At 33.4% G+C, this 27,412-nt stretch overlaps 3 protein-coding genes across 11 annotated transcripts; 2 read left to right on the top strand and 1 right to left on the bottom strand.

Annotated features, from left to right (window-relative positions):
• The first annotated feature begins 6,047 nt into the window (after positions 1–6,047).
• LOC104092294 (pectinesterase/pectinesterase inhibitor PPE8B-like) lies at positions 6,048–7,153 on the top strand. Its single transcript, XM_033655129.2, has 2 exons — positions 6,048–6,384; positions 6,471–7,153. The coding sequence occupies exons 1-2, from the start codon at positions 6,048–6,050 to the stop codon at positions 7,151–7,153; spliced, it is 1,020 nt and encodes a 339-aa protein (XP_033511020.1).
• Positions 7,154–7,661: 508 nt separating this feature from the next.
• Positions 7,662–15,328, top strand: LOC104092292 (uncharacterized). 9 transcript variants are annotated; one of them, XM_070197793.1, is made up of 10 exons: positions 7,662–8,011; positions 9,722–9,780; positions 9,869–10,064; positions 10,587–11,403; positions 11,604–11,852; positions 11,935–12,063; positions 12,157–12,267; positions 12,377–12,527; positions 12,624–12,981; positions 13,072–15,328. In XM_070197793.1, exons 4-9 carry the CDS (start codon positions 10,909–10,911, stop codon positions 12,722–12,724), a joined length of 1,236 nt encoding a protein of 411 aa, XP_070053894.1. In that variant the 5' UTR covers positions 7,662–8,011; positions 9,722–9,780; positions 9,869–10,064; positions 10,587–10,908; the 3' UTR covers positions 12,725–12,981; positions 13,072–15,328. The 9 variants fall into 9 exon arrangements, with proteins under 9 accessions (XP_070053894.1, XP_070053892.1, XP_070053896.1 ...); XM_070197791.1 differs by having other exon boundaries at positions 9,710–10,064; XM_070197795.1 differs by having other exon boundaries at positions 7,662–9,780; positions 11,254–11,403.
• Positions 15,329–16,734: 1,406 nt separating this feature from the next.
• On the bottom strand, positions 16,735–17,517 carry LOC138908651 (uncharacterized). The gene is made up of 3 exons (XM_070199332.1): positions 17,305–17,517; positions 17,097–17,175; positions 16,735–16,940 (listed from the first exon to the last, which is right to left on the bottom strand). Exons 1-3 carry the CDS (start codon positions 17,515–17,517, stop codon positions 16,735–16,737), a joined length of 498 nt encoding a protein of 165 aa, XP_070055433.1.
• Between the last annotated feature and the right edge of the window lie 9,895 nt (positions 17,518–27,412).

Genomic DNA, 27,412 nt, shown 5'->3' with positions numbered 1-27,412 from the left:
CTTGAAAGCTTTAGCAATTACATAAGTTCAAATTTTTCGACTTGTTAAGCATCAGAAACTCACCCGAGGCCCCCTGGGACCTCAACCAAACATATCAACAAGTCCTAAAATACCATATGAACTTAGTCGAGCCCTCGAATCATATCAAACAATGCTAAAAGTACGATTCACTCTCCGATTCAAACCTATTGAGCTTGAAACTTCAAATTTCTACATTTGATGCCGAAACCTAACAAACCACTTCCGTTTGACCTCAAATTTTGCACACAAGTCATATTCGACATTACAGACCTACTCCAACTTCCGAAATCGAAATCCGACCCCGATATCAAAAATTTCACTACTGGTCAAACTTCCCAAAAATTCAACTTTCGCCAATTCAAGCTTAAATCAGCTACGGACCTCCAATTCACTGTCCGGACACGCTCCTATGTCCAGAATCACCCAACGGAGCTAACGGAACCGACGAAACTCTATTCTGGAGTCGTCTTCACATAGTTCCAACTACAGTCAAAATCCTAAGACTTAAGCTTCCGTTTAGGGACTAAGTGTCCCAATATACTCCGAAAATACAACCAAAACCTCCCGGCAAGTCACATAAGCAGAAAGAGATACGAGAAAAGTAGTAAATAAGGGATCGGGGCTATAACTCTCAAAATGACCGGTCGGGTCGTTACAAGTATAGGGAGAGAAAGAAGAACTTGCATATGGTGTTCATCGACTTAGAAAAGGCTTACGATAAAGTTTCGAGGGAGGTTTTGTGGAGTTGTTTAGAGGCTAAAGGTGTACATGTTGCCTACGTTAGGTTGATTAAGGACATGTATAATGGAGTAAAGACCCGAGTGAAGATAGTGGATGGGGACTCAGACCATTTTACGGTTATGATGGGGTTGCATCAGGGGTCGGCACTTAGCCCTTTTTTGTTTGCTCTGGTGATGGACGTACTGACATACCACATCCAAGGGGAGGTACCATGGTGCATGCTATTTGCAGAAGGTATTGTATTGATTGATGAGACGCGAGACAGTGCGAACGTGCACTTAGAGGTATGGAGGCAGGCCCTGGAATCTACAGGTTTCAAGTTGAGCAAGACCAAGACAGAATACTTAGAGTGTAAGTTCAGTGGTGAGACTCAAGGAGAGGAAGGGGAGATGAGGCTGGACTCGCAGGTCATTCCTAGGAGAGGGAGTTTCAAGTACCTTGGGTCTATTATTCAGGGAGATGAAGAGATTGATGAAGATGTCACACATCGTATTGGGGCGGGATGGATGAAATGGAGACTCGTTTCCGGTATTTTGTGTGACAAGAAGGTGCCACCGAAACTTAAGGGTAAGTTCTACAGAGTGATGGTCAGACCAACGATGTTGTATTGGGCTGAGTGTTGGCCAGTCAAGATCGCTCATGTCCAGAAGATGAAGGTAGCAGAGATGAGGATGTTGAGATAGATGTGCGGGCACACCAGGTTAGATAAGATCAGAAATGAGGTTATTCGCTACAAGGTGGGTGTGTCCCCTATTGAGGACAAGATGCGGGAAGCGCGGCTTAGGTGGTATGGTCATGTGAGGAGGAGGAGCACAGATGCCCCAGTGAGGAGGTTTAAGAGGTTGACATAAGAGGGCCTACGGAGAGGTAGAAGTAGGCCAAATAAGAGATGGGGAGAGGTGATTAGGCAAGACATGGCGCAGCTTCAGCTAACCGAGGACATAACCCTTGATAGAAAGGTATGGAGGTCGAGGATTAGGGTAGTAGAGTGGGTAATCTAGAGTGTTCATAACAGTAGTATTGGCACGCAGTCTCGCTTTCTGTTGGTAGTAGATTTTTATGACTAACCGTTGTTTTCTTTTATTGTTGATGACCTCATTATCTTGTTATTTTTATTCTACTTTTATATGGCTTTTTGGTATTGTCCCTTCTTGTCTATATTTTTATTAATGTGATGCTTATGCTTTCCTAAGCCGATGGTCTATTGGAAACAACCTCTCTATCCTCACAAGGTATGGGTAAGGTTTGCGTACACACTACCCTCCCCAGAACCCACGGTGTAGAATAATACTGAGTATATTATTGTTGTTGCTGCTTCAATACGGAAGATTCTTTTTGGGCCATTTGCTTTCGCGTTGGGCCTACTTGGTTTGATGTTTAAGCCCACTGAAACATTTGTGGCTTTCATCCTAATTTGTTGCCTCCATCTAGCTTGCATTGCCTGCAGGTACCATAACAATGTTCGAGACTTCGAATTGACATACAGAAAGCGGATCAAATAATTGGAGTAGAGTCCATGAAAGCAAAAAAAAAGGCAAAGATCATTTTTGGTCCGTGGCTAAAACTGTTTACATTCGATAGTCGTAAAAGTATATAAAATTTGTATATTTTTTTTTACATATACATAAATATATATATATATATATATATATATATATATATATATACAAAAAAAATATTTTTTCAGTTATTAATTTGATCGCGGCTATACAGTATTATTTTTCCAAAGCAAAAATGGTGAAGCCCAAAGGTCTCGGTTAATTTTCCAGTCGATCCTTGAAAAAACGAAACATTCAACATTCATTCGATAAATTCAGAAATTTGCTTGTTAACAAAAAAAACAGAACTTTCAGTTTCTTTTTTTTTTTTGGGGGGGGGGAGGGGGGGGGGTTATTTAGTGCATCACTTGATATAAATCAACTCATCTCTTCAGTTCTCAAATTTACAAATTTAGGTTTGAATTTATCTAAATTTTACACCATATCTATAATTGATGCCTATAAATTGGTTGGTTAATAAGAGGAAACAATGAAGTGAAACTAAATTAAAATAATATTATTGTGACAAAAGCTGATTGGTCCATGTTAGTGTCAGTCACCTATGGTAATGTTTATTCAGGACAGTTAGATGGAATTTATTCATTTCTATATATTATTATTGGGTATTTTTGGATTTTTTTTCACTTTTCAAAAGAAAATTTACAACAATTCATTATAATTGAAGGTCATTTTTCATATTTTCAAAATATAAGTAATGGGCCAATTTGTTTTGACGGCTAATTTAAGATTAAAGAAGTTAACTGTCACAATCAAAAGGTAGAGAGAGTATTATTACGCTTAAATGGCGTGAGGTGGCTGAACCTCGGCACGGAGGAGGCGTCAAAGATGATCGAAATCGGGATTTTTCTATTTAGTTAACACCTTTTCTCATTGAGTATTAAATTCTTAGTGTATCATAGGCGGTAATCTAGCTTTAATCGATTCCCTTCTTATAGTTAGAGATTTCAGTCTGGAAACAAAAACATCAGTAAGGTATTTTTGTTCGGATATAAACATGGCAATCTACGTGTGTGAAGTCTCGATGAAGCTGTCCAAGTGTAGATCCAACGCACTACTCAAGTAGGCTTTCCTACTGCCATTGAGAAAGAAAGGCCCTTGACGCATTTCCATGCTATTTAGTATTTGGCCAACAATTTTAATGCTGAGCATATATAGCCACTACATTGTTATAATTAATATGAATAGATATTTTTACCCTTTCTTCGTCTCTTTTCTTTTAAACCCTTTTTCATTATCAAAATCTCAAAACCCTCGCTTCTCTCCAATACTTAAGCTCTCGTTTCTTCTCTGAAAATTTAGGTATTTAAAATCAATTGGGTGTTCAAAATATTTGTTGGGAAACACCTTTGTGAGTTGATTCTACAGATTTGGACCATTTGTGATCTAAATTTCTAGGGTTTGTCGAAAATTTGCGAAGCCGATTTTGGAGAAGACGATCTCCCGGGCTTTATTGATTTCGTGAAAATTGAATCAAATTAGCTACTGGAATTTGTTTGTACTGACATTGGGAAGTTGTATGCCTTACTTGAGTTTGTTTTGTGGGGATTAAATGAGAATCAAATTCAGTTTCTGAAGTGTCCTTAACTTCTCGACATTAAGCGAAACAAGTAAACGTTAGGACATAATTTTCTAAACGTCCTGAAATATTGAACTAGGAATCTAATATTGAGGACAAACATTTCTGAAATGTCCTTAACTTCTAGACATTAAGGGAAACAAGTAAATGTTAGGACATAATTTTCTAAACGTCCTGAAATATTGAACTAGGAATCTAATATTGAGGACAAACGTTTCTGAAATGTCCTTAACTTCTGGACATTAAGCGAACCATATTTACACAATACTCATGAAGTTAAGGGCACTATGTCCTTAACATTTACAAAGCACGCGTGAAGTTAAGGATACCATGTCCTTAACATTTACACTGCACACATGAAGTTAAGGACATGATGTCCTAAAGTTTAACAACAGAAGGTGCAAATAGATGACACTTTGTCCGGACGGGTGAAAGTTTATTAAAATATTGGCTAAAGAATAAATACATTTTAAACAGTGGTTAAAGAGTAAATACAACTCTAATTAGTGGCTAGATGTGCACTTCCCCCCTATTATTTCACAAACACAAAAGACATCTAATTTAGACTAAACATCATACTTAATAAATTGATCAAAAGACTATACTAGTTTAGAAAACAAACCGATAATGCTTGAAACCATTTTACACCAATTTCTTTTTTTCTAATGTTCTATTGTCGTTAAGGAACCAGTTGTACACCATTATTTTAGGGATAATGGAAAAAAAATATGGGGAACACGCAAGAAGATTACTTTTACAAGAAGAAGACTAAAAGGGAGTACAAACCAATTTATTGATAGGCAATTGCAGTTTAATGTTTACCTTAATACATCACCACGTTGAAGAAAACTCAAACTTGTATAAAGTTTTTCTTCTCATAAGGAGAAAGTTATGTTCTTAGTGCTAGTATTGTAACAGAAACTAATAACATTAATAACATAATACTAAATAAGACTAAACATAGAGTAAAATATCAATTAAAAGACAATAGCCATTTGGGAAACAGACCAAACATTAGTAAGTAGTAACTTCCCCAATTTTCTATTCTAATATGTTCTATGGTCGTCAACTCGTTCTAATTCCCTCATCCCTCCAAAAACAAAAAATCTAAAATAAGATATGCTACATATCAGCAAGATAAACTATAATTACTATATGAATGAAAATATTCCTACAACTGCACAATGACATTGTAGGTAGAGGCGGATCTAAAACTTTAAATTTTGAGGTTCTGAATAAAATTTATATATATATTGAATTTTTACCAGAAATATACAAAGTTATTGAGTTATTTCGAATCATAAGTTGAATTATGGCTCCGCCCCTAAGGAGTAATCCATATTTTTATATAAAGATAATCCTATAAAAACATGTTCAATTTCTCCGTATAGAAAAATCAATGTTCTCTTCTCTAATTAGTGCTACATACTATAACAGAAAATAATAATGGCATTGGTAACCAAATAAGTCCATATGCTAAATATATAAGAAAACCTTCCAGTTTCCATTCAAATAACACCATTTAACTAGCAGAGTATTAATTCATGTCATTTTCTTATACCTTTTACGAGTCATTCCTTCCCAGCCTCAACACCCCCCCCCCCCCAACCCCCACCCCCTCTTCCTCCAAAAAAAGAATCTAAAATAGGAAACGCTACATCTGAAGCAATATATACTATAATTACTATATGAACGAAAACAATATACACATTGCAGCTCATAATTGAGGCATTTGGAAAATACGAAGAACGTCTACTCCATTTGAAGGAGTCTCTCTAGTAGAATTCCATTAATGCATATCCAGACTATCAAAAATGGAAACCAAACTTCATTATAAATTGGCTGAAATCATCTCCACTAAACACACCACTACTACAATATTAACATTTGAAGTTGGCTACATACGTTAATTTTCTCCTAGAAGCACCACGAAAGAAGTTGAAGCTCAGTTCTGTCGGTGATAAATTTTCTGCCACTGATAAATTTTAAAATTAATCAAGGTTATATAGGTTTTTGCTTATTAAATATTGTTGCCTATCTTCTAATTCGGTTACCATAATTAAACTTGAGTTCACTGTATATTCTAGTCCATAATATTTTTCTGACTTGAATAATATTTTGATACGTAATGGCTCATCAAGTGCAGGAAAATGTCAGTCAGAGCTATGTGGTTTATTGCAGTTATAGCCATTTTGTCACTCTTTTTATGTGGTGAAGGCCAACAAGTGAAAACACCTCAGGCAGTTGTTGCTAAAGATGGCTCCGGAAATTACACCACAATAACGGATGCCATAATTTCGTCACCAAACAATAGTTTAAATAAATACTACATCATAATTAAGCAAGGGACGTATTATGAATATATTCAAGTAGATAAATGGAAAACAAACATAGTCCTAATCGGTGAAGGCATGGACAATACCATAATTTCAGGGAATAAGAGTTACGGTGGTGATGGCATCAAGACAAGTCTCACTGCTACTGTGGGCAAGCAATCAATTGTTACAATACTCAAACTATAGTAGGATATTTTGAATCTAGATTTTACTGATTCTTTGTTTCATTTCAATTAGGTGTCAATGGGAAGGGCTTCATGGCCCAAGATATCACATTTAGGAACAATGCTGGACGAGAGAACCAACAAGCAGTAGCATTAAGAGCAGAAGCTGAATTTCTCACTTTCTATAGGTGTCGTTTCGACGGCTTTCAAGACACATTATACACAAAAAAAGGCCTACAATTTTACAGGGATTGTGAAATATTTGGCACCATAGATTTCATCTGTGGTGATGCAACAGCCGTGTTCCAGAACTGCTTAATTGAAGCACGCCTGCCACTGCCCAAGCAATATAATACAATCACAGCACAACAAAGAAAATTTGTGAACAACACAACAGGAATAGTGCTGCAAAACTGCACACTAAAAGCAACTCAGGAGTTGGAGAAAATGGGCAATGTTACCGCATATTTAGGTCGACCATGGGGTGATTTCTCTAGAACAGTGGTAATGCAGAGTTACATTGACAATTTTATCAATCCAAAAGGATGGATTGAATTTATAACCAAGTCGTTAGTTCAACCATACTATCTTGAGTATGAGAATAGAGGACCAGGCGCAATTACAGAGGGACGAGTGAAATGGGCGTTTGTCACTAGAAATCCAAAGATTGCATCCAATTTCACGGTCAGACACTTCATAGAAGGTGACAAATGGATTCCTGCCGATGTTCCGCATTATTTAGATCTTCAGGAATAGAGTTTGTGTAATACCCATGCAAGTTCCACTAGTTATCAGAATGCAAATATAGTTTATATGTATTGTAAATGCCAATTTTTTGCATTTTTGAATAAAAAATACTATAATGTTTTCCTTATTTGTTTGTGTATTTTTGTGTATAATTATTTGATCAAGTAATTAAATCAATTGATTAATTGACTAGATGATTAATAATTAATCTGTACTTATGTAGTTTGATAGATTAAATAGGGTTATAACTTGAATGGGTTAAATATAAGGGGATAGGGAAGAATTAGGCCAAATTTGAAAGAGAGATTGGTCAAGAATGCCAAATCAAGGCCCAAAGAGAGGGCTGCCAGGGGAGAAGGCTAAAACGACATGTAAAACTACGTCGTTTTGGTTAGGTCACAGAGATCAAATCTCAGCCTTCCATTATCCTTGATCCAATGGCCCAGAACCAATTTTATTTGTCATATAAAGGGCCCTATGATCAGCTTTTTGGCCTCATTTCACTCTCCTAATTTCTAGTCCCCTCTCTCCTCGCTCCTTTTTTCCCCTTTACCGCCGCCGCGCCTCACCACGACCGCGCCGCCCCCTGCCACCGTCTAACCGGCCGCGGACTACCCTCACCTACCCCAAAAATAACACCATTTCTTCATCTCACTCCCCTCTACCTGATTCCAAGACCCAAATCCCTCAATTCTTACCGTATCTTCGCGATTTTGATTAAGTTAGAAACCCTAGCCCTTTTTTCTTTATGAAATTTGTCAAGTTTCGGTTGCCTTTACCCCCATAATACCTACGTGAGAGTGTATATCTCTACTTGATCTGTCAATTGGTACTGTTTTGAACCCAATTTCCAGTGATCAATTCCAGGTAGATTTCCCGGCGACCTTTTTTGGCCACAAACCGACTCGAACAGGCTTTTCCTGTTGGTGATGAGACCATAACTGATCTCTAGTTCATCGAGGCCCACAGTTTCAGTCTCTCCCAACAAGAAAGGCGTGTTTTGAGGTTGGACAGCTGCTACCCCATGTCTTCGGCCTCTTCTGGTGGCCTGAATCCTCTTCGAGTGCCCTCGATTTGTGAAATCCTAGCCCCTCGCTTCTTCGTCTTTGATTTTTAATTTGTTCTTTTAACTGACTGTAGGTTTTAGTTGAGAATGAGTTTCGTTTTGATATAATTCATGATTCGGTCTAATATCTGATTTCGCCATTGTTTAAGTTAATCGGTTTTGATTAGTTAATCAATGTCAATACGTTGTTTGCCTAATCGTTGAATTTTGTTGTCTCTGATTACTTGTATTAGCATTAGTTTAATTTTTGGAGTTTGGAATGCTAAATTTTCTGTTTTTGTACTTGTTAAAGTAGTAGGATTGTTTGGTATTGATAAAAGCTGAGGTAGTATCGGAATACTTGAGAGTAAATTTGATGTTTGGTTTCTTTTACTGTTTTGGAGCTGCTGGGAGTACATCTACTCTTTGCTTGTGTCTGAAATTGGAGAAGAGGACTGTCCTTTCTCACCCTTTGGACATATTTTTGGTTCAATTTTGGAGAAGAGGTCTTCCTTCACCTGATAGAGGACTCTAGAGTAAGAGAGCAAACTGGTTAGAATAGTTGTTGGTAACTGCCATTCTTTTGCTGTTGTTTGGTATTTTCTGCAACTAGGTAATGTTCTTAACCTTCTAAAGTAATTTCTTTCACAATAGACAATGAAGATATTGTGCTTAGAGTAGTTTTGATCTTACACCGTTATAAGAAATGGAGAAATGTTGTGTTCTTTCTTGGAGTCTTTTTTTTTCATTTAGTAGTATTGAGCTGTAGTTTGTAAAAACTAAGCTAGTGTGTTGATAAACATGTTTAAAAGAAAAGATATAAACAAAAGAAGAGGCACTGGCAGTCGCCTCACATAAATTACTCAATTTTTTGTTCTTCTCCAAAGGACAAATTGTGTTACACTTTATAAGTTCTTTTTTAATTATTCAATGCTACAACAAGCTTCTTAAGGTCCTTTCTTTTTCTCTATCTTAATTTTAGTTATTCTACTTTATTTGTTTATTCGAGAATGAGGAAACAACCTCTTTATCTTTCACTAGTTTAGTGAGTTTATTTTGTTTATCCATATTCTTGAGATTTTTGGTCAATGATTCCATGATGTCGTTTACTATTTGGCTTAATGTGCTATTTATTGTAATTGTTGTTTTATAAGTATCTGGGTGTTGATTTATATTTTTATGAGCATGAAATAGAAAAAATGGCATGGTATAACAACCTATTAAGAAAATTGGCATAAAAAAGCCCTAGTTTTAGATATTGACACCCTATAGCCCAACTTTAAATTTTTATTTGTTTTAATTGGTATATCATAGCCAATTTTATTGTTATTCAAAATCAGACGTAAAGTTCAGCACTTTCCGCTCTCTCCTCCCCTCTCTCCTTCTTTTACGCTATTCTTCTCTATCTTCCCCAAATTCCAAAATTTTCAAATCCCCCAAATCTCTCCATTTTTATCTGATTAATACTCTCTTATTGTGTCTTCTTAATCTTTTTCTTAACTATTTTTTTTTAAATCAAGACTCTTTTGTAGAAATTCGAAGACAATATCATCATTCTTGCCAAGTTGAAAGACGGGTAAAAATTCAACTGGTAAGAAATCAAAATCTAAAGCAATTGTGGTCAAATCTTCATCTCTTCATGTTGATTATGACTCTGATTCGAAGATACGATGCTAAAGGGGTCGAAATCACCCCATGCAATAGTCGTTCGAAAGGACAATCAAAGGGAAAAACGGGTTGATGCATCGCATACAAAAGACAAAGGAAAAAAAAATCGAAAATGCGTCTGGTATACAACAAAATATTGCCGTTAAACCCAAAAAGAGAAAGCGCGTTAGCATGGAGGAAGTTCAATGTGATAAACATCCTGTGAAGGTATTTTTAATCTCAATTGATTTAATGTATTTTATCTGATTTATCGTTTACATTAGCTATAAGCATTCATTATTTGCACTTGATGCTATGCAAAAGTGGTAAAGGAACAAATATAGACCTATATAGTAGTCTGATTGACATAAAAACTATTCCAAAAGAATAGACAGTCAGGACTATAGGCAATTTTATTCTACTTGAGTACAAAGAAGATACAAAATCTCTATGCATCAGCTGTAACATCCTTATAGACAACCAGGATTACTCACAAATAAATTCTAACTCAGTTCAGACACAGTTTCGATGACTTCCAATCCTAAGGACCCGTATTTTATCTGATTTAAACCTTTTTTTATTTAGTATTAGTATATTTTCTTTTATATTTGAATTCTTTTAACATACATCAGCTGTGAGATTTATGAAAATGTATAGAACTATTCTTCTGAAGATGTGTAGTTGAGGAGAATTTAATGATATACATTGTCTACATATATGGCTTAGTATAATTAATATTTTTTAATGTAGAAATGGGATTTCTATGTCGCATTGGATACAAAATTATCCTGTTCTCATTGGAGCTCACATACCAATGTTGGGGTTGTTGATGAGTTAAAGTTGAAATTGACGGATGAGCAGATTCAAATGTTTAGGAAAACTTGTTTCGGCTATTTCCTCGATTTGCCTCCTGCTGTTGTACAAAATCAAGTTATACGGTTCGTAATGTCAAGGGAGTTGGTTCAAGATAGTGAGGATGAGTTTTACGTCAAGATCAATCATAGTACCCTGTGTTTTGGGATTAGAGAATTTGCAATTATATCTAGTCTAAGGTGTGTTGGTGAAGTCAACGATGAGGGAACTTATAGTGGATCAAATAGGCTCAAGGATGCCTACTTTCCCGATCGTAATAGAGTCAAAGGACGACCTTATTGATTGTTTTAGGGCAAAGAGATGGCAGTCAGATAATGATGCTCTAAAGATTTCGTTATTGTACTTCATATATACTTTCTTATTTTTCACAATTAGTAAAAGATCCTTTGTAAGTAATCGAGATTTTTTTTTGATTGAGAGTGGGGAATACGAGCAGTTTCCATGGGGGAATGTTATATATCAAGCTTTGATTGGTTTGGTGAGAAATAAGTTTAGATTTGTAAAGAAGTTTCATAGGTTTGGCGGTTTACCACTTGCATTGCAGATTTGGATTTATGAGTGTTGTTCTGAAGTAGATCCCAATATTGCCACTCGTGTTGCAAGCCGAGTGCCACAGATACTAAATTGGAATGTAACAGAAAGGCCTAGCTTTGAGAAATTATGCAACGGCATGTTGGGAGAATCAAGGAACAAGGTAACATTGTTAAATTTATATTCGCACTTTAAAGTATTCTGTTATGTTAAAGTGATTGTTATATTTTTATATTTACACTAAAACACAATAATACACATTTCTATGCATAATAATATTCAATTTATGATGCTTGATATACATTTTTTATGCAGAATTTATGTACTTAGCATCATAAATTATTTTTTTTTTGTTTATTGTAGTTGGTGTTTATAAATATTTCTGCAACCGTGGATGAGTTAAGTGCATTATATTTGCCCATGAATGTTGAATATGATGTACAAAAAGGTATTGTTTCTGAGGATGTTTGTCAATTTAGTGTCAATGAATCTGGTTACATAACGCCGCCTTCGAAAAGGAGCAACAAGCAGCAGCAACGAAATATAAATAGTAATGCCCTAAATGATCAAAGCCTTTTGGAGGAAAAATATAGGATAAGTGACTTTGAAAAGGTATGTTTGTTTTCAAATTACATTTGTTGAAATACAATGAATATTTTAGCAATAAAAATTTTTATTTTTGAACTCTGTTCAGCTGAGAAGGGAATATGAGTCTTTCAAAAAGTATGTGATAGAGTCATTCGAGAAAATGTTTAATGGTAATATACCCGCACACGATTTCGATCAAAGATCCGATGAGAATGTTGAGAATGATTTTGAAAAGGTAAGAATTCTTTCCATTTAATATTTTGTGAATCTTCATTATTTTTTTTCTTATAAAAAGACCTTTTTATTATTTTGTTCTAATTGTGTTTAGCTTAGCAAGGATTTTTTTTCATTCAAGAAGTATGTGATGGACTCTTTTGCTAAATTATTTGATGAAAACAACAATCTTCGTAACAGATTCTCTGAGAAGAGTGATGCAAAGGTATTCTAATAAAAAAAAGAACAATTTATTTAAATATTTTAAATTTCAACAATTCATATTGTTATGTATATAATTAATAAAATCATTATATTCACTAATTGTGTAACAGAGTGATGGAATGGTTGATGAGCACGGTAATGCAGACATCGGTTCTCCAAATAATAATCAAGACCAAGGTACTAATTTTGTTCATGTGAATGAGACCACCCAAATGAATATGATAAGCCAAGTCAACCAGGGAGATACCAATGTTCTTCATGGTATATTTGGAGGCATGTTTTATTCTCTTAATTATTTTGCATTTTACAATCAACACGTAAAGTTATTTTAATATCTTTTATGATTTTTTTAACTAGACAGGTTGGATAGTGTGGGTGAATGTCAAAAAGGTTTTCCTACGTTTGATGGTGGTGATTATCCGATTCTAAGGGAGTCTCAGATTGCTATACTTGAATAAACTGCTGTTCAAAAAGCTGTTGAGGTGCCAAATGACCCAATGCCAAAACAATCCACAAGAGTAAGACGTATTGAAAAATATGAGAAGTCTCCATATATGCCACTTGATTCAGGAGATTGCAGTTCTGCAGCACTAGTGCCTAAGCAATATTTTAACCTTAAGCATCCTTTTAATGTTGACAATGGGGTTGAACCTGATCTTGCTTTGCGTTGGGCTTTTGGTCAATTTGTTGATGCGGGGACTTATAAGAAACCCAAGTAAGCTAATTTTTAATATCTAGCATATATTTTATTATTTTAATAATTTATTTCTTTTTTGGTATTTATGTTTTTATATTTTTTTGTAAGAGTGGGTGCGATCTACAAAAAGGGAAACGATTGGATTCGGCCTTATGTCTTTGGAGATCATCATATTGTCAAAAAAGAATGGTTCCACACTTTGAATTATAGTCGTCGACCTTTGGATGACACGATATGATTTTTGTACTCCTTTTACATTAGATTATATCATTGTATAAATGTATATATATGATGTTAAATCCCGATATATGTTCAGTTATACATGTTAATTTTAAACCAATATGTATAATGCCATGTATATCATAAACTTGCATGTTCTAAGTGATCCCTCACTTAACTGTCTTACTACTGTGGATTAAGGTTACACTTGGGAGAAATAATGTATGGTTAATGCTTCAGGTTAATAGCAAGCTTACCAGGTTGGTTTTTCTATTATTGCTTTTAAGGAATTTAGAGCTCACATGAACTAAATTGATAACATATCTCCTTACATTAGGTAATGCACATTATGATAGGCTGAATTGTGTATAATTGAAGATTATCTGCATGCCTCCTTATGCCAAAGTAATTGCTCCAGAGTCATTCTTTTGTGCAGTTGTATGCCCATTGTCTAGTGAAAAATTCTGATGTTTTTATCTCCTTGTGTACAATACTTATTATATCATGTTTTCGGAGGGAAGTTTTAGAATCTTGATTTTCTGCTAGTTATGCATGCCCTTATTTGGTGGTTTACTGTGTGATGCATTACTAATTATAGTTTCTGCAATCTGATACCTATTTTTCCTAGTATTATTTTGTAGAGAACTCTATGTATATATTTAACTCTCTCTCTCTCTCTCTCTATATATATATATGTAACTAATAGTCGTACTGTCATTTATAACCATATATACATAATGAAATTAACTATATAACTGCCATGTATAATTGTATATTAAAATACTCAACTATATGGATATTGTGTATATTTACATGTATATCAAACCCAAAGTTTATTAACATGATGTATATCTTGTAGTTGATGTATTTCCCATGTTCTGACATGTATATTTCTTAAATGTATATCCTGCCATTTATATCTAATAGTAAAACACATAACTATATGTTTATATTAATTTATTTCATGTATATCAAGACAATAATTGTATATCATACAATGTTTAACTCGAAACACATCTTTCTTTGCTTACATACTTAATTTTTTTTTTATAATCTTTAATTGTTATATTTACTGAATGAAATCTTTTTTTTCTTTGGGCAGCATATTGATGTCATCTTCTACTATCTAAGGAAAAAAATAAAGTATGATGTTAACATTCCAAAGTCCTTCACTACAACATATTTTTCATTTCGTGTTATGGTAAAATCATTGTATGATCAATTTCTTGCGAGCAATAGGGACTACGTTGTCATCCCTAAGGATCATGAAATAGCTGAGTATATGCGAGGCTCATACATGCCTTGCAATGTTCCGTGGCACACCGTCGATCATGTACTAATTCCTATAGGCTTAAAAGATGAATGGCATTGGATTTTGGGTGTGTTGACTTTTAAGGATAGGTGCATACACGTGTATGATTCCATGAGAGGAGCGCGACATGATGCTAAAATTCGCGAGGCCGTTGAACCATATGCAGTGTTGATTGCTCGTTTCTTGGCTAGTACAGGCTTTTACAGGAAGAGACATGATATTGATTTGACCAATGAACTCTACAGAGGCAAACCACTTGCTGATCCGTTAGCTATTCACATGGTTGATGATTTGCCACAACAAGAAGACGCATATGTTAAATTTCAATCTATTTTATTTCTTAGAATAATAATATATTATTAAAGGGTGTTGAATCCTTCTAAGTTATCTTCCCCCTTTTTTTTTAGTGATTGTGGTGTATATGTGGCATCTTTTGTCGAGTATTATATCCATCAAAGATCAATTCCAGCTAACTTCGATGCAGAGCAACATCGCAAACGACTTGGTACATTGTTGTGGGATTATGGCAGAACCAAACATGAGAATGAAGATGAAAGTGAGCCAGAGTTTTGTAAAAGAAGTTTTAGAAAAAATGCTCATGTAACACTGAAGAACAATTAGTCTTATTCTTTAGTTTAGTTATCTATTATTTTGGGATCTGTAAACACATTAGTATTTTTTTGTGGCTTATTATGGCATAGTATTTTTAATCTATTATTTATCTTTTGCAGGCTAAACGTATCTTTTCCTTTTTTTTTTTGAAACTAAGAAATTACCAATATGTAGCATGGGTATTTTGATATTTATGTAATTTTTAAAGTTTTGCTTACTGTTTATTCTATTTTTTAATATTTAGATGTGTATGTCTAAATTTTCTTTCTCATGCTCATTTCTTTATAACATGTGAGTCAACACTTGATAGTGTATAAATTAAGTTTGACAACAGACAAATATAGTAGACATTAAGCAAGACAGTAGACAAATATCGGTTTTAAGCATGAGTAAATGCCAAAATTAGGAATTTGAAATAAAGGTTGCAGAATAAGAATGCACAGATTGAGTAAACATTATCATAACTGGTGAATTTTTTATCTTCTTTTTCTTTCGGATATTTTGATAACTAACAGAAATGATTCGTGGCCATTTTGCAATACCCACACCCTAGCTAATACACATTAACTGTCTTTTTTAAATACTTAGTATAATTTAAAATTAAACTATTTTGTGTCATGCTATAAATAACATCTATATCGTAAACTTGGTTATGTATATCCGTAAACAAACCACACCAGTATTGTGTATATCTCTATCCCCATGTATATCAATACTTAATTGTATAACTACATGTATACATTTAATTGAGCTAACATGTATATCTTGATTTGTATATCCGTAAACAAACCACACCAGTATTGTGTATCTCTATCCCAATGCATATCAATACTTAATTGTGCAACTACATGTATACATTTAATTGAGCTAACGTGTATATCCTGATATGTATAACCGTGAACTAACTACACTAGTGTTGTGTTTATCTCTATCCCTATGTATATCAATACTTAATTGCACAAGTGAATGTATACATTAATTGTTCTAATAGGTATATCTTGATTTGTAAATCCATAAACTAACAACGCCAGTATTGTGTATATCTCTATCCCCATGTATATCAATACTTAATTGTACAAATATATGTATACATTTAATTGAGCTAACATGTATATCCTAATATGTATATCCGTGAACTAACAATACCAGTATTGTGTATATCTCTATCTCCATGTATATCAATACTTAATTGTACAAATATATATATACATTTATTGTATATTTGTATGTATAACAAGAACAAAGATGTATATCCTAACTTGTATATCCATAAGTAATGTTAAATCTTTCCGTGTCAATAAAATTCAGTGTTCAGTATGACAACATAGTAAAGAAACTTCATATAAAATGATTAAAGTGTTCAAAATCATGTGCCATAATACTGTTTACATGTCTATACAGTAATATACATGATGATATACATGTCCTACACAACTTAATGTATTGACCTCGACCAGCTAAATTATATGATACATTTTGATATACATGCGAAAATGCAACCTCTAATAAATTAAAACTTGCATATACAAGTGCAAAATTTAAATAACTTGAGTGTACTTGAAAATGAATAATATTTCATTCATTTAATAAACTTGCTATATACATAAATAATTTATCTTTAAGGTCACTCAGTGGTTATTAGGTATATTTCTACATGTTCTCCTATTGTGGCCCTCACGTCTACATTGTCCACATGAACTCTTTGGCCTCTTAGCTTGTGTTTCTGAAACCTTCTTGTATCTCACCTTCTTAGGTCTTCCAGGCATCTTATTCCCGACTGGTGGCAATACAACTTGTTCTAATACCTCTACAGGCATTGTCCATGTACTTTCATCTGGAAGAGGATAAATTGGAATGTCGTATGCTTTCAACATATATTCATTGTTGTAGTACATAGAGCATTAATCTTCACCCTCCAAGTTTTTTGACCTCAAAACCGCCCACGCATGCAGACAAGGGATTTAATCTAACTGGAACCTTCTACAACTACATGTCCTTTCCCTAAGGCAAACGATGAACAACCTCCCATTGTCAATAACTGAATGTAAGTTTTCAGTTAATGGTCTCACCTATATTTTATAGAAAAGTAAGATTAGTCAAAACTTTACGTAACTAATCCAAAAGATTAACCCTATTGAGTGTTTCTGTAGATAAACATGAATTTGAAATAAGGAACATGTTATATAATATAAACATACCATCATATGTTGTGATGCATCAAGATTTTCATCCAGTATAGCATTGTATTTTACGGTAAGCTTTGTAAATTTCGCTTGTGCAGTGTTTCGATTTGTGTAGTTCCACCTGTTGATCAACATTCGAATTTCTTCCAGTAATTGTTGTATCGGAAGTTTCCTCGCTTCCCTAATTGATGAATTTAATGACTCTGCAATGTTGAAAGTCATTGTCATTGTCCTGTTGACTTTTGCATGCGCTCTACACTACTTGTGATACCCAATATCAAATAAGTAATACTTTACTCTTCCATCTATTTGTTCCATCTCTGTCATATAAACTCTTGAATGGTATATGCTCTTGCCGTAGCAAAAAATATCTCTCTTAGCTCTTCTTGGTTCCTCTTATATCTGTCCTTTATGTTATTCCATAGATGCAATATACAAACATAATGAGAAACTTGAGGATACACTATTGAAGCTGCCTTCGCTATGCTCTCATTTCTGTCCGATACAATGAACATGTCATCTCTGTCACTGAACGCTTCTTTGAACCTTTCGAAGAACCACCCCCATGAGGCATCATTCTCTTTATCAACAATTGCATATGCAAGTGGTAAAATCTTGCATGTTTATAATATATTAATTATATTTATTCAACAAAGTGCTTATTATAAATATATTCTATTTATTAAGTGTATAGTATATGCACACATCAATATGGAATATTTTATAATAATATACATGCGCTGGATAGGGTGGGGGTGGGGGTGGGGGAGGTTAAATACATATGCATGTTTAATCGATATGCACAGATTTAAAATAAATATATAAGTATAAATGGTTATACACAGAAAATTTATACATATACGTATACTCTAATATACAAAAAGATAAATGGATATACACAAATATGTTAATGAAATACAGTAGAGTTTTTCTAGAACAAACCTCCAGCATCTTGCGAGCAAGCTGTGAGTAACATTCCTCTGTATGTTGCTTTAAGGAAGCTTCCATCAATCACAACAATCGGTTTGCAAAATTTTCATCCCTTAATTGATGCATATAAGGCGGCAAAAGTATACATGAAGTGTTCTTCATCTGATTTTCTCAAACTCACAACTGACTCGGGGTTGGAATGCATCAATATATATAAGTAGCTCGGCAACTTTGCATACGACTCACTTGGGTCTCCTCTCAAAAACTTATGTGCCTTTTGCTTTGATCTATTTGCCTTCTAGTAGCTTAAGTCAATACTATAATGTTTTTTCATGTATTTCATTATGTCCTTTATAGTATATACTGTTTTAGGATCAACATATTTATCACAAATAATTCTTCCAATTATAGGAGCAGTAGCTACACGTTATGTAAACAATCTATCCCTCGCCGAACATATGTGATCCTTACTGAATTTTCTAATCCTAAATATTTTTGACTTGTTTAGAGATGAAGACATGAAAAAATGCATGCAACGGTCATTGACACATACGAGGTAGTATCTAATAACATCCAAATTTATACAATAGTAAATAAATTAAGATAAACTATCGTAATCATTACTATAAAAAAACTGACGATTGTCTACAATTATTAAAGTTAGATATATATTCATACCTTTATGGACTTGATCGATCAACCTTAAACTGAATTTTTTTTTCGAATAGCATAGTTTTTCAACACCATCATCAGTGTCTCCTTGTCCTTGTACAGTTGACCTTCCGAAACTGTACTATTTAGAGGATCATCTATTATTGGAGTTTTATCAAAATTTACAACTTCAGGATCATCTATGTTATCAAACCCAATCAACTGCAGTGCATCACCATTATGTATATCATATGTACTGGCAATTTATAGGCATACAGATGAATTTTTCTCGTTTCGATTAAAAGCGTGCATATCTTTCTCTTTCGTTCTCATACACAGTGAATATTCATTAAACGCATAATTTTTCTTCTTCAACTCGATATATACACACAATCCCATATCATTGTGTATCATCATTGGTGGTGAATCATTATCGCATTTGTATTGGATTTCAAGCAAATTAATTGTGGTGTCAACCATCAATTGTTTTGAAATTGTAGAAACAAAATCAGCAAATTTAGTTTATGTACTAATCACTACGCCTTCAACTGAGTAATTCACAAATCGATTGTTGCTATCCCAATGTCCCCCGTGCTGTATCAAAATTGGCAAAGTAGCCACTGAATCTGTATTCTCTATGGAGAGATTGAAACCCTTCTTCAGCCGATTTCTTAGAACTTCAAAAATAAAGAAAATTGTTCTCAAAGAAAGTACTAATTATTGCATCAGAATATAGAAATTTGATATTCAACTGCCGTAATTGCTGAAAAAACTTCGCATCCTTTTTGATTTTTGAAGGAAATATAGTTTCTGCATTTGGTTTTATTTTGGTCGACTGGGTAGTTACGCTTCTGAAGGGATACATCGTGCAAGCTTGAATGGTGGGACATAATCTTAAGATCCCCCTATTTTTGAGGGGTTTATATAATCGTGTCTGTTGGGATTTGGCTATTTTACGCCAATATTTTTGGGCTACTAGTACCAACCTAAATTTATGGGCAATAAAATGCCAATTATAGTTAAGCATTGTTATACGGTGTCAATTCCCCCTTGAAGGGGTTTTGGCATGGTATAACAACATACCCATATAATTGGCAAAAAATAGCCTTAGTTATAGATATTGGCATCAAATAGCCAATAAATATATATCACAATAATAATATGCATATCACAACCTTTTTCTTCTTCTTCTTTGTCTATATCAACATGTATATTAAAATTTTATTTTCATTCTTTGTATATAAATAATATTATTCTTTGTATATCGATAATATAAAATTATATATATAGTTATTGATGCCTTTATATTAATGTATATCACAATAAAAATATTGTATTATTTGTATATCACAGTGTATAGCACATCAGACATGTGTATACCAAAATAGATATCATAAGTTTATTTTTCTTCTTTATGTATATCAAAAATTAATTTTCTTTGTATACCAAAATATTATTTACTCCCGCAATTATATTTATTATTTTTTTATTTTAGAACTTGCTTAAACATGCTATATAAAAAAAACCTTTTTTGATCAATAATTAATAATTATATTATTTGTATATCACAGTGTATAACATAATAATAATGTGTACATCAAAAACATTTATTAAAATTTTATTTTCCTTCTTTGTATAACACATTTCAGATTGAAAATTCAAGTTCAAGACGACTCCACATGTGTATCCCCTATTGTAACCCGTGTATATCTCTATATATATATCAGTGATATCTCATGTATATTATGTGTGTCTGTGTATATCCATGAAATATTTTGTTATATATACGATGTACAATGTGATATACACGGGCGTCCATAAAATAATTATGTTGTATACACGATATACAAAGTGATATACACAGACGTCCTTAAAAACTTGTGTGTGAAATACACTGATGTACACGATATACAACGTGATATACACATGTCGCAGTTGGATTTTTAGGTCTGATATTTACCCGAAACCAGTCTAAATCACTTCTGATCTTGCTCAAATTTTGTATATAGCCTAGTTTAAGCATTTTCAACCAATTTCAATCACGTCCACTCATTCAATCCAAATAAAAAAGAAGAGAGAAGAAAAACGAAGTTGAAATATATTTTTTCTCTTTTAGTTTTTGCTAATCTTACTCAAATTTTGCATATAGTCTCGTTTAGGTATTTTTAACTAATTTCAATCACACCCACTCATTCAATCCAACCAAAAAAAGAAAAGAGAAGAAAAACAAAATTCAAATATATTTTCTCTCTCTTAGTTTTGCTAATCTTGCTCAAATTTTGTATATAGCCTCGTTTAGGTATTTTCAACTAATTTCAATCACACCTACTCATTCAATCCAACCAAAAAAAGAAGAGAGAAGAAAGACAAAGTTGAAATATATTTTTTGTCTCTTAGTTTTTGCTAATCTTGCTCAAATTTTGTGTATAGCCTCGTTTAGGTATTTTCAACTAATTTCAATCACACCCACTCATTCAATCCAACCAAAAAAAGAAGAGAGAAGAAAATCAAAGTTGAAATATATTTTCTCTCTTTTAGTTTTTGCTTCTAATTTTCTCTGATGTGAGATCAACCCTACCTTTTCATCCTACTAATTCTTTTTGCATAATTTGCAAAAATTTTGCTAAACTATGAGAGAAAAGAGAAGAGATAGAAGAAGAAATATAAGGAGAGAAAAGGGGTGGGAAGCCAAAATAAGAATGTAATTTTTTTTGAGAGAGAATATAAAAGAGAGTAGTTTTTTTAAAGATTTGGCTATATAATACCAATTGTTCGGGGCTATCTTTGCCAAACCTAATATAAGGTTAAAAAATTACCAATTCCTGTTATGTGTTGTTATAGAATGCCAATTAGTGATTTCAACGGGTCCAGTAGCCTAGCAGCAAATAATTTGCCTAATGGCCGTGTGATATCCAAAACGGGCCAGTAACCGAAATCCTCAATAGTTGGCACATATTTAAATAATGGTTAACCCATATCTTAATGATAAGTTGGATTACATTCTTGTAAGTATGTGTTTGTCTATTTTTCACTATTAATAAATAAATAATTAAATTTATCCAAAAGTGCTAAGCAATCATTAGACACCTTTTAAGTAATATTTGTCATCTTTACGGATTCGCTTGTGTAGCGTGATTTTAATATTCAATAATTAGTTTCATAAATAATCTCATATTGTTTTTCAATAGCTTTAATTACTTCTTAATTTTAATAATTGGTTATCAATATTTGAAATTTGCTTGCTAGGCGCGATTATGACAAACTAATAAATTTTGTCTTTATCACGCATTCACTTGCGTTGTGTGGTTATGCTAATTTAATATTATACAAAATGACCTTTAATAATTCTAATAATCAAGCAATAAAGCAATAAAAGCATATAAGAGGCAAAGCATAACTTCAACACACACATACAACAACCCAATAAAACCCTACAATTGGAGTCTGGGGAGGATAGAATGTACATAGACCTTGCACCTATCCCAAAGGGATAGAGAGACTGTTTTCGATAGACCCTCGACTCAAGTAGACGAAAAAGATAATATATCAGTACTATCAACAAAAACTATAAAAATAATAACAGCATCATAAATACCAGAAAATAGATAAAAAGCAATAACAATAACATGTAAGTAAGGCTCGGTACTGTGAGCACCTAATTTTTGACTATATTTGAATTTTTATCACCTTCTACTATGTAAATATTTTCAGAAATTTAATATATATATATATATATATATATATATATATATATATATATATATATATATATATATATATTTTAGCTTTGTTATATTTTTTTTTATATAGGGTAAAAATTAATAATAATTTAAAAGTTCAATTATTACTATTAGTATTATTTTTATTTTTATTTTTATCTTTATTTTAAAATAAAATAAATTAAAAAACCGAAAATAAATAAATTTATTATTAGTTTTTTTTTTTTTTTTTTGTAAATTTCGGATGGGAATTAAAAAATATTAAAAGTAGAAGAGAAATGTGAGGAAAAAAAAGAGGAGAGAATGAGAAAAAAAAGAGGGAGGAGGGAATTGAGAGAAATTTATTTTTCTTCTTCTAGGATAAGGGAATTTCTACTCGTGTCATTCTTTCTTGGCTTTCTTTCGAAAAATCCAGCAATTCATCACCTAAACTCTAGCCCCAAACCAACTGAAAATCAAGCTAAAAAGCACCACAAAAACGAGCCAAAAACCTAGCGAAACAGTCCCCTTTTGTATAGAAAACAACAGCTCCAAAGTTGAGTCATCGAGTTCGAGCTCCATTTGTCGATTTTGGTTGAGGCTCCCTTTACATCCTTGTCCATTGTCCGAGCTTCAAAACAGTCTTGTAAAGGTCCATTTCTCTCATCATTATTTTATTAAGATATTATGCTTGAATATATAATTTGATCTTATTTAGATTCATGAAGATTGAATTTTTTTTTTTTTTTGTATTAATTGTTAGGTCTCATTAGCTTTGTTAAATTTTGCTACTTTCTTGATGATTAACATGAAGATTGATAAAAAAAATATGATTTTTGGGCACGTAGTGAATATTTGAACTTTGGGAATAAAATCTATTTTTGTTAGTTGAAATAGAAAAATGAGGTTTGGACTTAAAAAAAATAATAATTGGGCCCGGTGGTTGGGCTTTGCTTAATAAAACATGTACTGCTGCAATTGACTAATTGATAGGGGAGATGAACTAGTAACTGGGCATACTCATTAATTGGCTTTAAAAGGCCAATTATACTACGATCCAATTTAATTTATCTGGTCCAAAATAGTTTCTGCCATGCCCAATTTAGTAAGAGCAAAAGCTGACCCATTTTCCATAATTGATTTTCATAGCTCTTGACCTTACACAGATCTCAAACCCTAAGGAAAAATAAATCATGAACACGTGCTAGTTGCTTTAGGCGCGATTAATAAATCATCGTGACTATGGGTATGGTTCCCGTGGCATGGTCACGATACGTAAACCCCAACTCAAGTGCGCGTTTCACGCGACTTGATTTCAACTTCGAATAATAATAAAAATAAACATGTTATAAATTGCGGGTGCATTTCACGTGACGCGATTCGCAATATGTACAAAAACAAATGAGTTTGCGACATCGCGACTTGTTCAAATAAGTTCCATAAATAATTAAAAGCGGTTAAAAGGAATAAAAATGCACATATAGGTTTAAAACATGTATTAAATCAGATAACTAGGCTAATTATTAATAGTTGAGCGATCGTGCTAAAACCACGAAATTCGGGAGTGCCTCACACCTTCTCTTGGGTTAACAGAATTCCTTACTCGGTCTTCTGTGTTCGCAGACCATAAATAAGAGTCAAATTTCCTCGATTTGGGATTCTAAAATAAATCGGTGACTTGGGACACCATAAATTATTCCAAGTGGCGACTCTGAATAAATAAAGAATCCCATCGAATAATATCACTTTAATTGAAAAAACTCTCCTACCCCTACCCCATAAAAAAAAAGGAGGTGTGATAGCTTTGGCGACTCTACTGGGGACAAAAACCCAGAATCTCTGGTTCAGGGTTCAGAATTCGAGCATAGAATAACTGTTATATTTGGCTTTTGTTTATTATTTGATTTTTACGTGTTTGAGCCTAATGTGCTAAATTTCGCTTTTTACCGCTTTGATATTGCCGTGAACTGTATATAAAATTGTTACGATACCCTTCTTCTCTCTGAGTCTTCTAAATCTTTTGGGAAGCGTGCGCTTCGCGTGGCTTCTTTTCTGTTAGAGTCATACCCCTAATTTCAGAACGAGGATCGGATAAGTTGCAAAGCCGGTGAAGCTTCTGTATTCCCGGTACGCTGCCCCCCCGGCTCGAGTTGTCCGCTCGGGTAAGCCAGGTCTAGAACAACATACCCAGAATTTAAATCCAGAATAACATTGCCTCACGTCGGATCCCCAGTAGGAACGTTTGTTTGCATCACGTGTATTTGACTTTGGGAACTCAACACAAGGGTTGGGTCCGTCTAGGACAGGTGTACCCAATATAAAAGATCATCCTGATGCATTTTTATGTGCTACTTGTGCATATGTTTGTTTCGGCTTGCATGTTGACCGGTTTCTAGAATAGGGAAAGAAAATCAAAAAAAAAATCAAAAAAAAAAAATAAAAAATAAGAGTGAAAGGTAGGTATTTGAAAAATTCCGAAACTATGCCGAAAGTTTGAAAAAAAAAGAGAAAGAAAATAAGCTAATATTTTCAAATGTCATGCTTCTTCCCCTGTTCCGTCAAAACTGACCGAACTACGCGGGTCTGATTCTCACCGGATGTGAGATACGTAGGCAAACCTCATCGGTTCTGGACCCAATTTTCAAAAATTAAAAAATATTTCCCTTTAATTCCTTCTTTATAAGTTTTTCTTTGACACATAAAATCCAAAATTTTTCCTTCTTTTATAGAAGTTTTTCTTTTGGAAATTTAAAAAAAAAGTCAAAATCTAAAAATATTTTTCTTTAATTCATTCTTTAGAAGTTTTTCCTTAGAAAATCCCAAAAAAAAAAATTTAAAACCAAAAAAAAAAAATTCATTATAGAAGTCTTTCATTTGAAAAAAGAAACAAATCAATTCAAAATCCAAAAATATTTTCTACCTTTCTTTTAGAAATCTTTCTTCCAAAAAATTTATAAAATAAATCCAAAATAATTTTTTCTTTCTTTTCAAAAATTCTCAAAAAAAGAAAAAAACAAAGAAATCGAAATCAAAAAAAAAAAATCTTTCATCTTTATAAGTCTTTCGAAAATAAAAAGAAAAAATAAAAAAAATCAAAATCCAGAAAAAAAAGAGTTAGTTTATTTACTTTATTCCTAATCTTTCCGAACTACGCAAATCTGATTCATGCGGCGTCATGATACGTAGGCAATACCCATCGGATTCGATCATTGACATTAAATAAACTGAGTGAAAAAAAAGAGAAGAAAGAAAAAGAAAGAAAAGAGTGACAAAAATAACAAAAAAAAATAAAACAAAGAGCGAAAAAAAAACTAAGAAAAAAAAAAAAGAAAAAGCAAGAGTGAAAAATCCAAAAAGAGAACTCTGTGTCGAGATTGACAAATAAAACCGCGGAATATTTTTGTGAATATGCTGTCATATGGCGCGAGCAAGCCGCCAGGGGAAAGCCTCCAATGGACGAAACATAAATGGTTACGATCTTCCTACTGGCCCAAAAGGCGAATTACTTCCAGAACATGATGTCTGCTATGGGTAATCTGTTCGCCGAGGCTATCAAAATTGGGGAGATGGTCGAAAATGGTTTAAAAACGGGCCAAATTTTGAGTTATGCTGCCTTTAAAACCACATCACAGGCCGTTCAGAGTGGTTCGGAGGGTTTGATGAACAGAAATTGGAGAGATGAGGAATTTGATACGGCACTGAAGGCCCTTACAACCCTTACCGAGACAGAGGAAAAGCCAAAAACAGTCACCAAGCCTGAAAATTCCCTACCAGACGGGAGTCTCAGTAGCCAGTCTTGCTATCCTTTCTGCGTTCGGATTATCTCAGGGTATGATCTGGATGTTTTACTTTATTGTCTTACTTTCCGGTGTAAACCCATCTATCTTTAAAATTCAAAAAAAAAAAATCAATCGAAATCAAATGAAATTAATATTTCATTGTCCAGGAATGTCTCTTTTCTTAATTTTGTCACTTCTGTTATTCTTTTTTCAGTTCTGTTAAATGCAGATTTCAATAACATGGCATGCTTGCGGACTTTATGCCCCGATCCTAAAACGCTGTCAGACTTCGAAATAATGAATCAAGAATCAGAATGCAATGAAGATAGGTTGAAGGAAATAAAATAAAGAATCAGAACAGCTAAAGAAAAATTAGCTTCGGATTGGAAAGGTCCATACATTGCACAAGAGTACTGCCAAAAGAGAGCGTTATACTTGGGACACATCGAAGAAAATATCCCTGAAATAACTGTCAACGCAGGTGCAGTGAAAAGGTACTATGTTGGATCCTCTATATAGCATTAATGTTCTCCGGTTGGGATGAAGAAGGCTTTCTTTCTCACTATCCAAATATTTAACCCTTTGCAAACCCTTTTAAGCCGGCTCTCATTTTTTGATTACCCTCATTGGAACCCGAAAGTCATTATTGAAAAATAAAAAAAAATGAAAAGAGAAGAAAAAAGAAATATAAAAAAAAGGAAGAAAAGACAAAGAAAATGAAATGAAATGAAAAATGAAAAAAAAGAGAAGAAAAGAAAGGAAAAAGAAAGAGAAGAAACCAAAACAGAAAATAAAACCAAAACAAAAGAGAATCAAAAACAAAGTTCTCGTCCTTGAACTACGTTTGACTTGATTCCGAAAGGATACGTAGGCAGCCTCTCTCTGGGATTCAGTCACACCAAAATAAAAATTCACATTCCCCAAAAGTTGAAACTGGGGCAAAATTTATAATGGTTCGACGATGGTTTCGCCCGAAGGATTCCAAAGTTGTAAGTCAGTCCAAATCCTTTTCACCCAAACCTTTTTCAAAGTCCTTCTGATCAATCAATGAGAATGTTCAAGAAT

Source organism: Nicotiana tomentosiformis, chromosome 3 (assembly GCF_000390325.3).
Source record: "Nicotiana tomentosiformis chromosome 3, ASM39032v3, whole genome shotgun sequence".
NCBI lineage: Eukaryota > Viridiplantae > Streptophyta > Magnoliopsida > Solanales > Solanaceae > Nicotiana > Nicotiana tomentosiformis.
The sequence above is the reverse complement of the archived record's forward strand: the minus strand, read 5'-3'. Positions and strand labels throughout refer to the sequence as shown.

Excerpts from the sequence above, each read along its gene's own strand:
- LOC104092294 (XM_033655129.2), top strand. The coding sequence starts at position 6,048 with ATGTCAGTCAGAGCTATGTGGTTTATTGCAGTTATAGCCATTTTGTCA. Across the intron at positions 6,385-6,470 it reads AAGTCTCACTGCTACTGTGG|GTGTCAATGGGAAGGGCTTC; the intron begins GCAAGCAATCAA and ends CATTTCAATTAG.
- LOC138908651 (XM_070199332.1), bottom strand. The coding sequence starts at position 17,517 with ATGACAATGACTTTCAACATTGCAGAGTCATTAAATTCATCAATTAGG. Across the intron at positions 17,176-17,304 it reads ATGCATCACAACATATGATG|GTGAGACCATTAACTGAAAA; the intron begins GTATGTTTATAT and ends TATAAAATATAG. Across the intron at positions 16,941-17,096 it reads TTGCCTTAGGGAAAGGACAT|ATGAAAGTACATGGACAATG; the intron begins GTAGTTGTAGAA and ends ATCCTCTTCCAG.
- LOC104092292 (XM_070197793.1), top strand. The coding sequence starts at position 10,909 with ATGAGGGAACTTATAGTGGATCAAATAGGCTCAAGGATGCCTACTTTC. Across the intron at positions 11,853-11,934 it reads GGATAAGTGACTTTGAAAAG|CTGAGAAGGGAATATGAGTC; the intron begins GTATGTTTGTTT and ends AACTCTGTTCAG. Across the intron at positions 12,064-12,156 it reads TTGAGAATGATTTTGAAAAG|CTTAGCAAGGATTTTTTTTC; the intron begins GTAAGAATTCTT and ends AATTGTGTTTAG.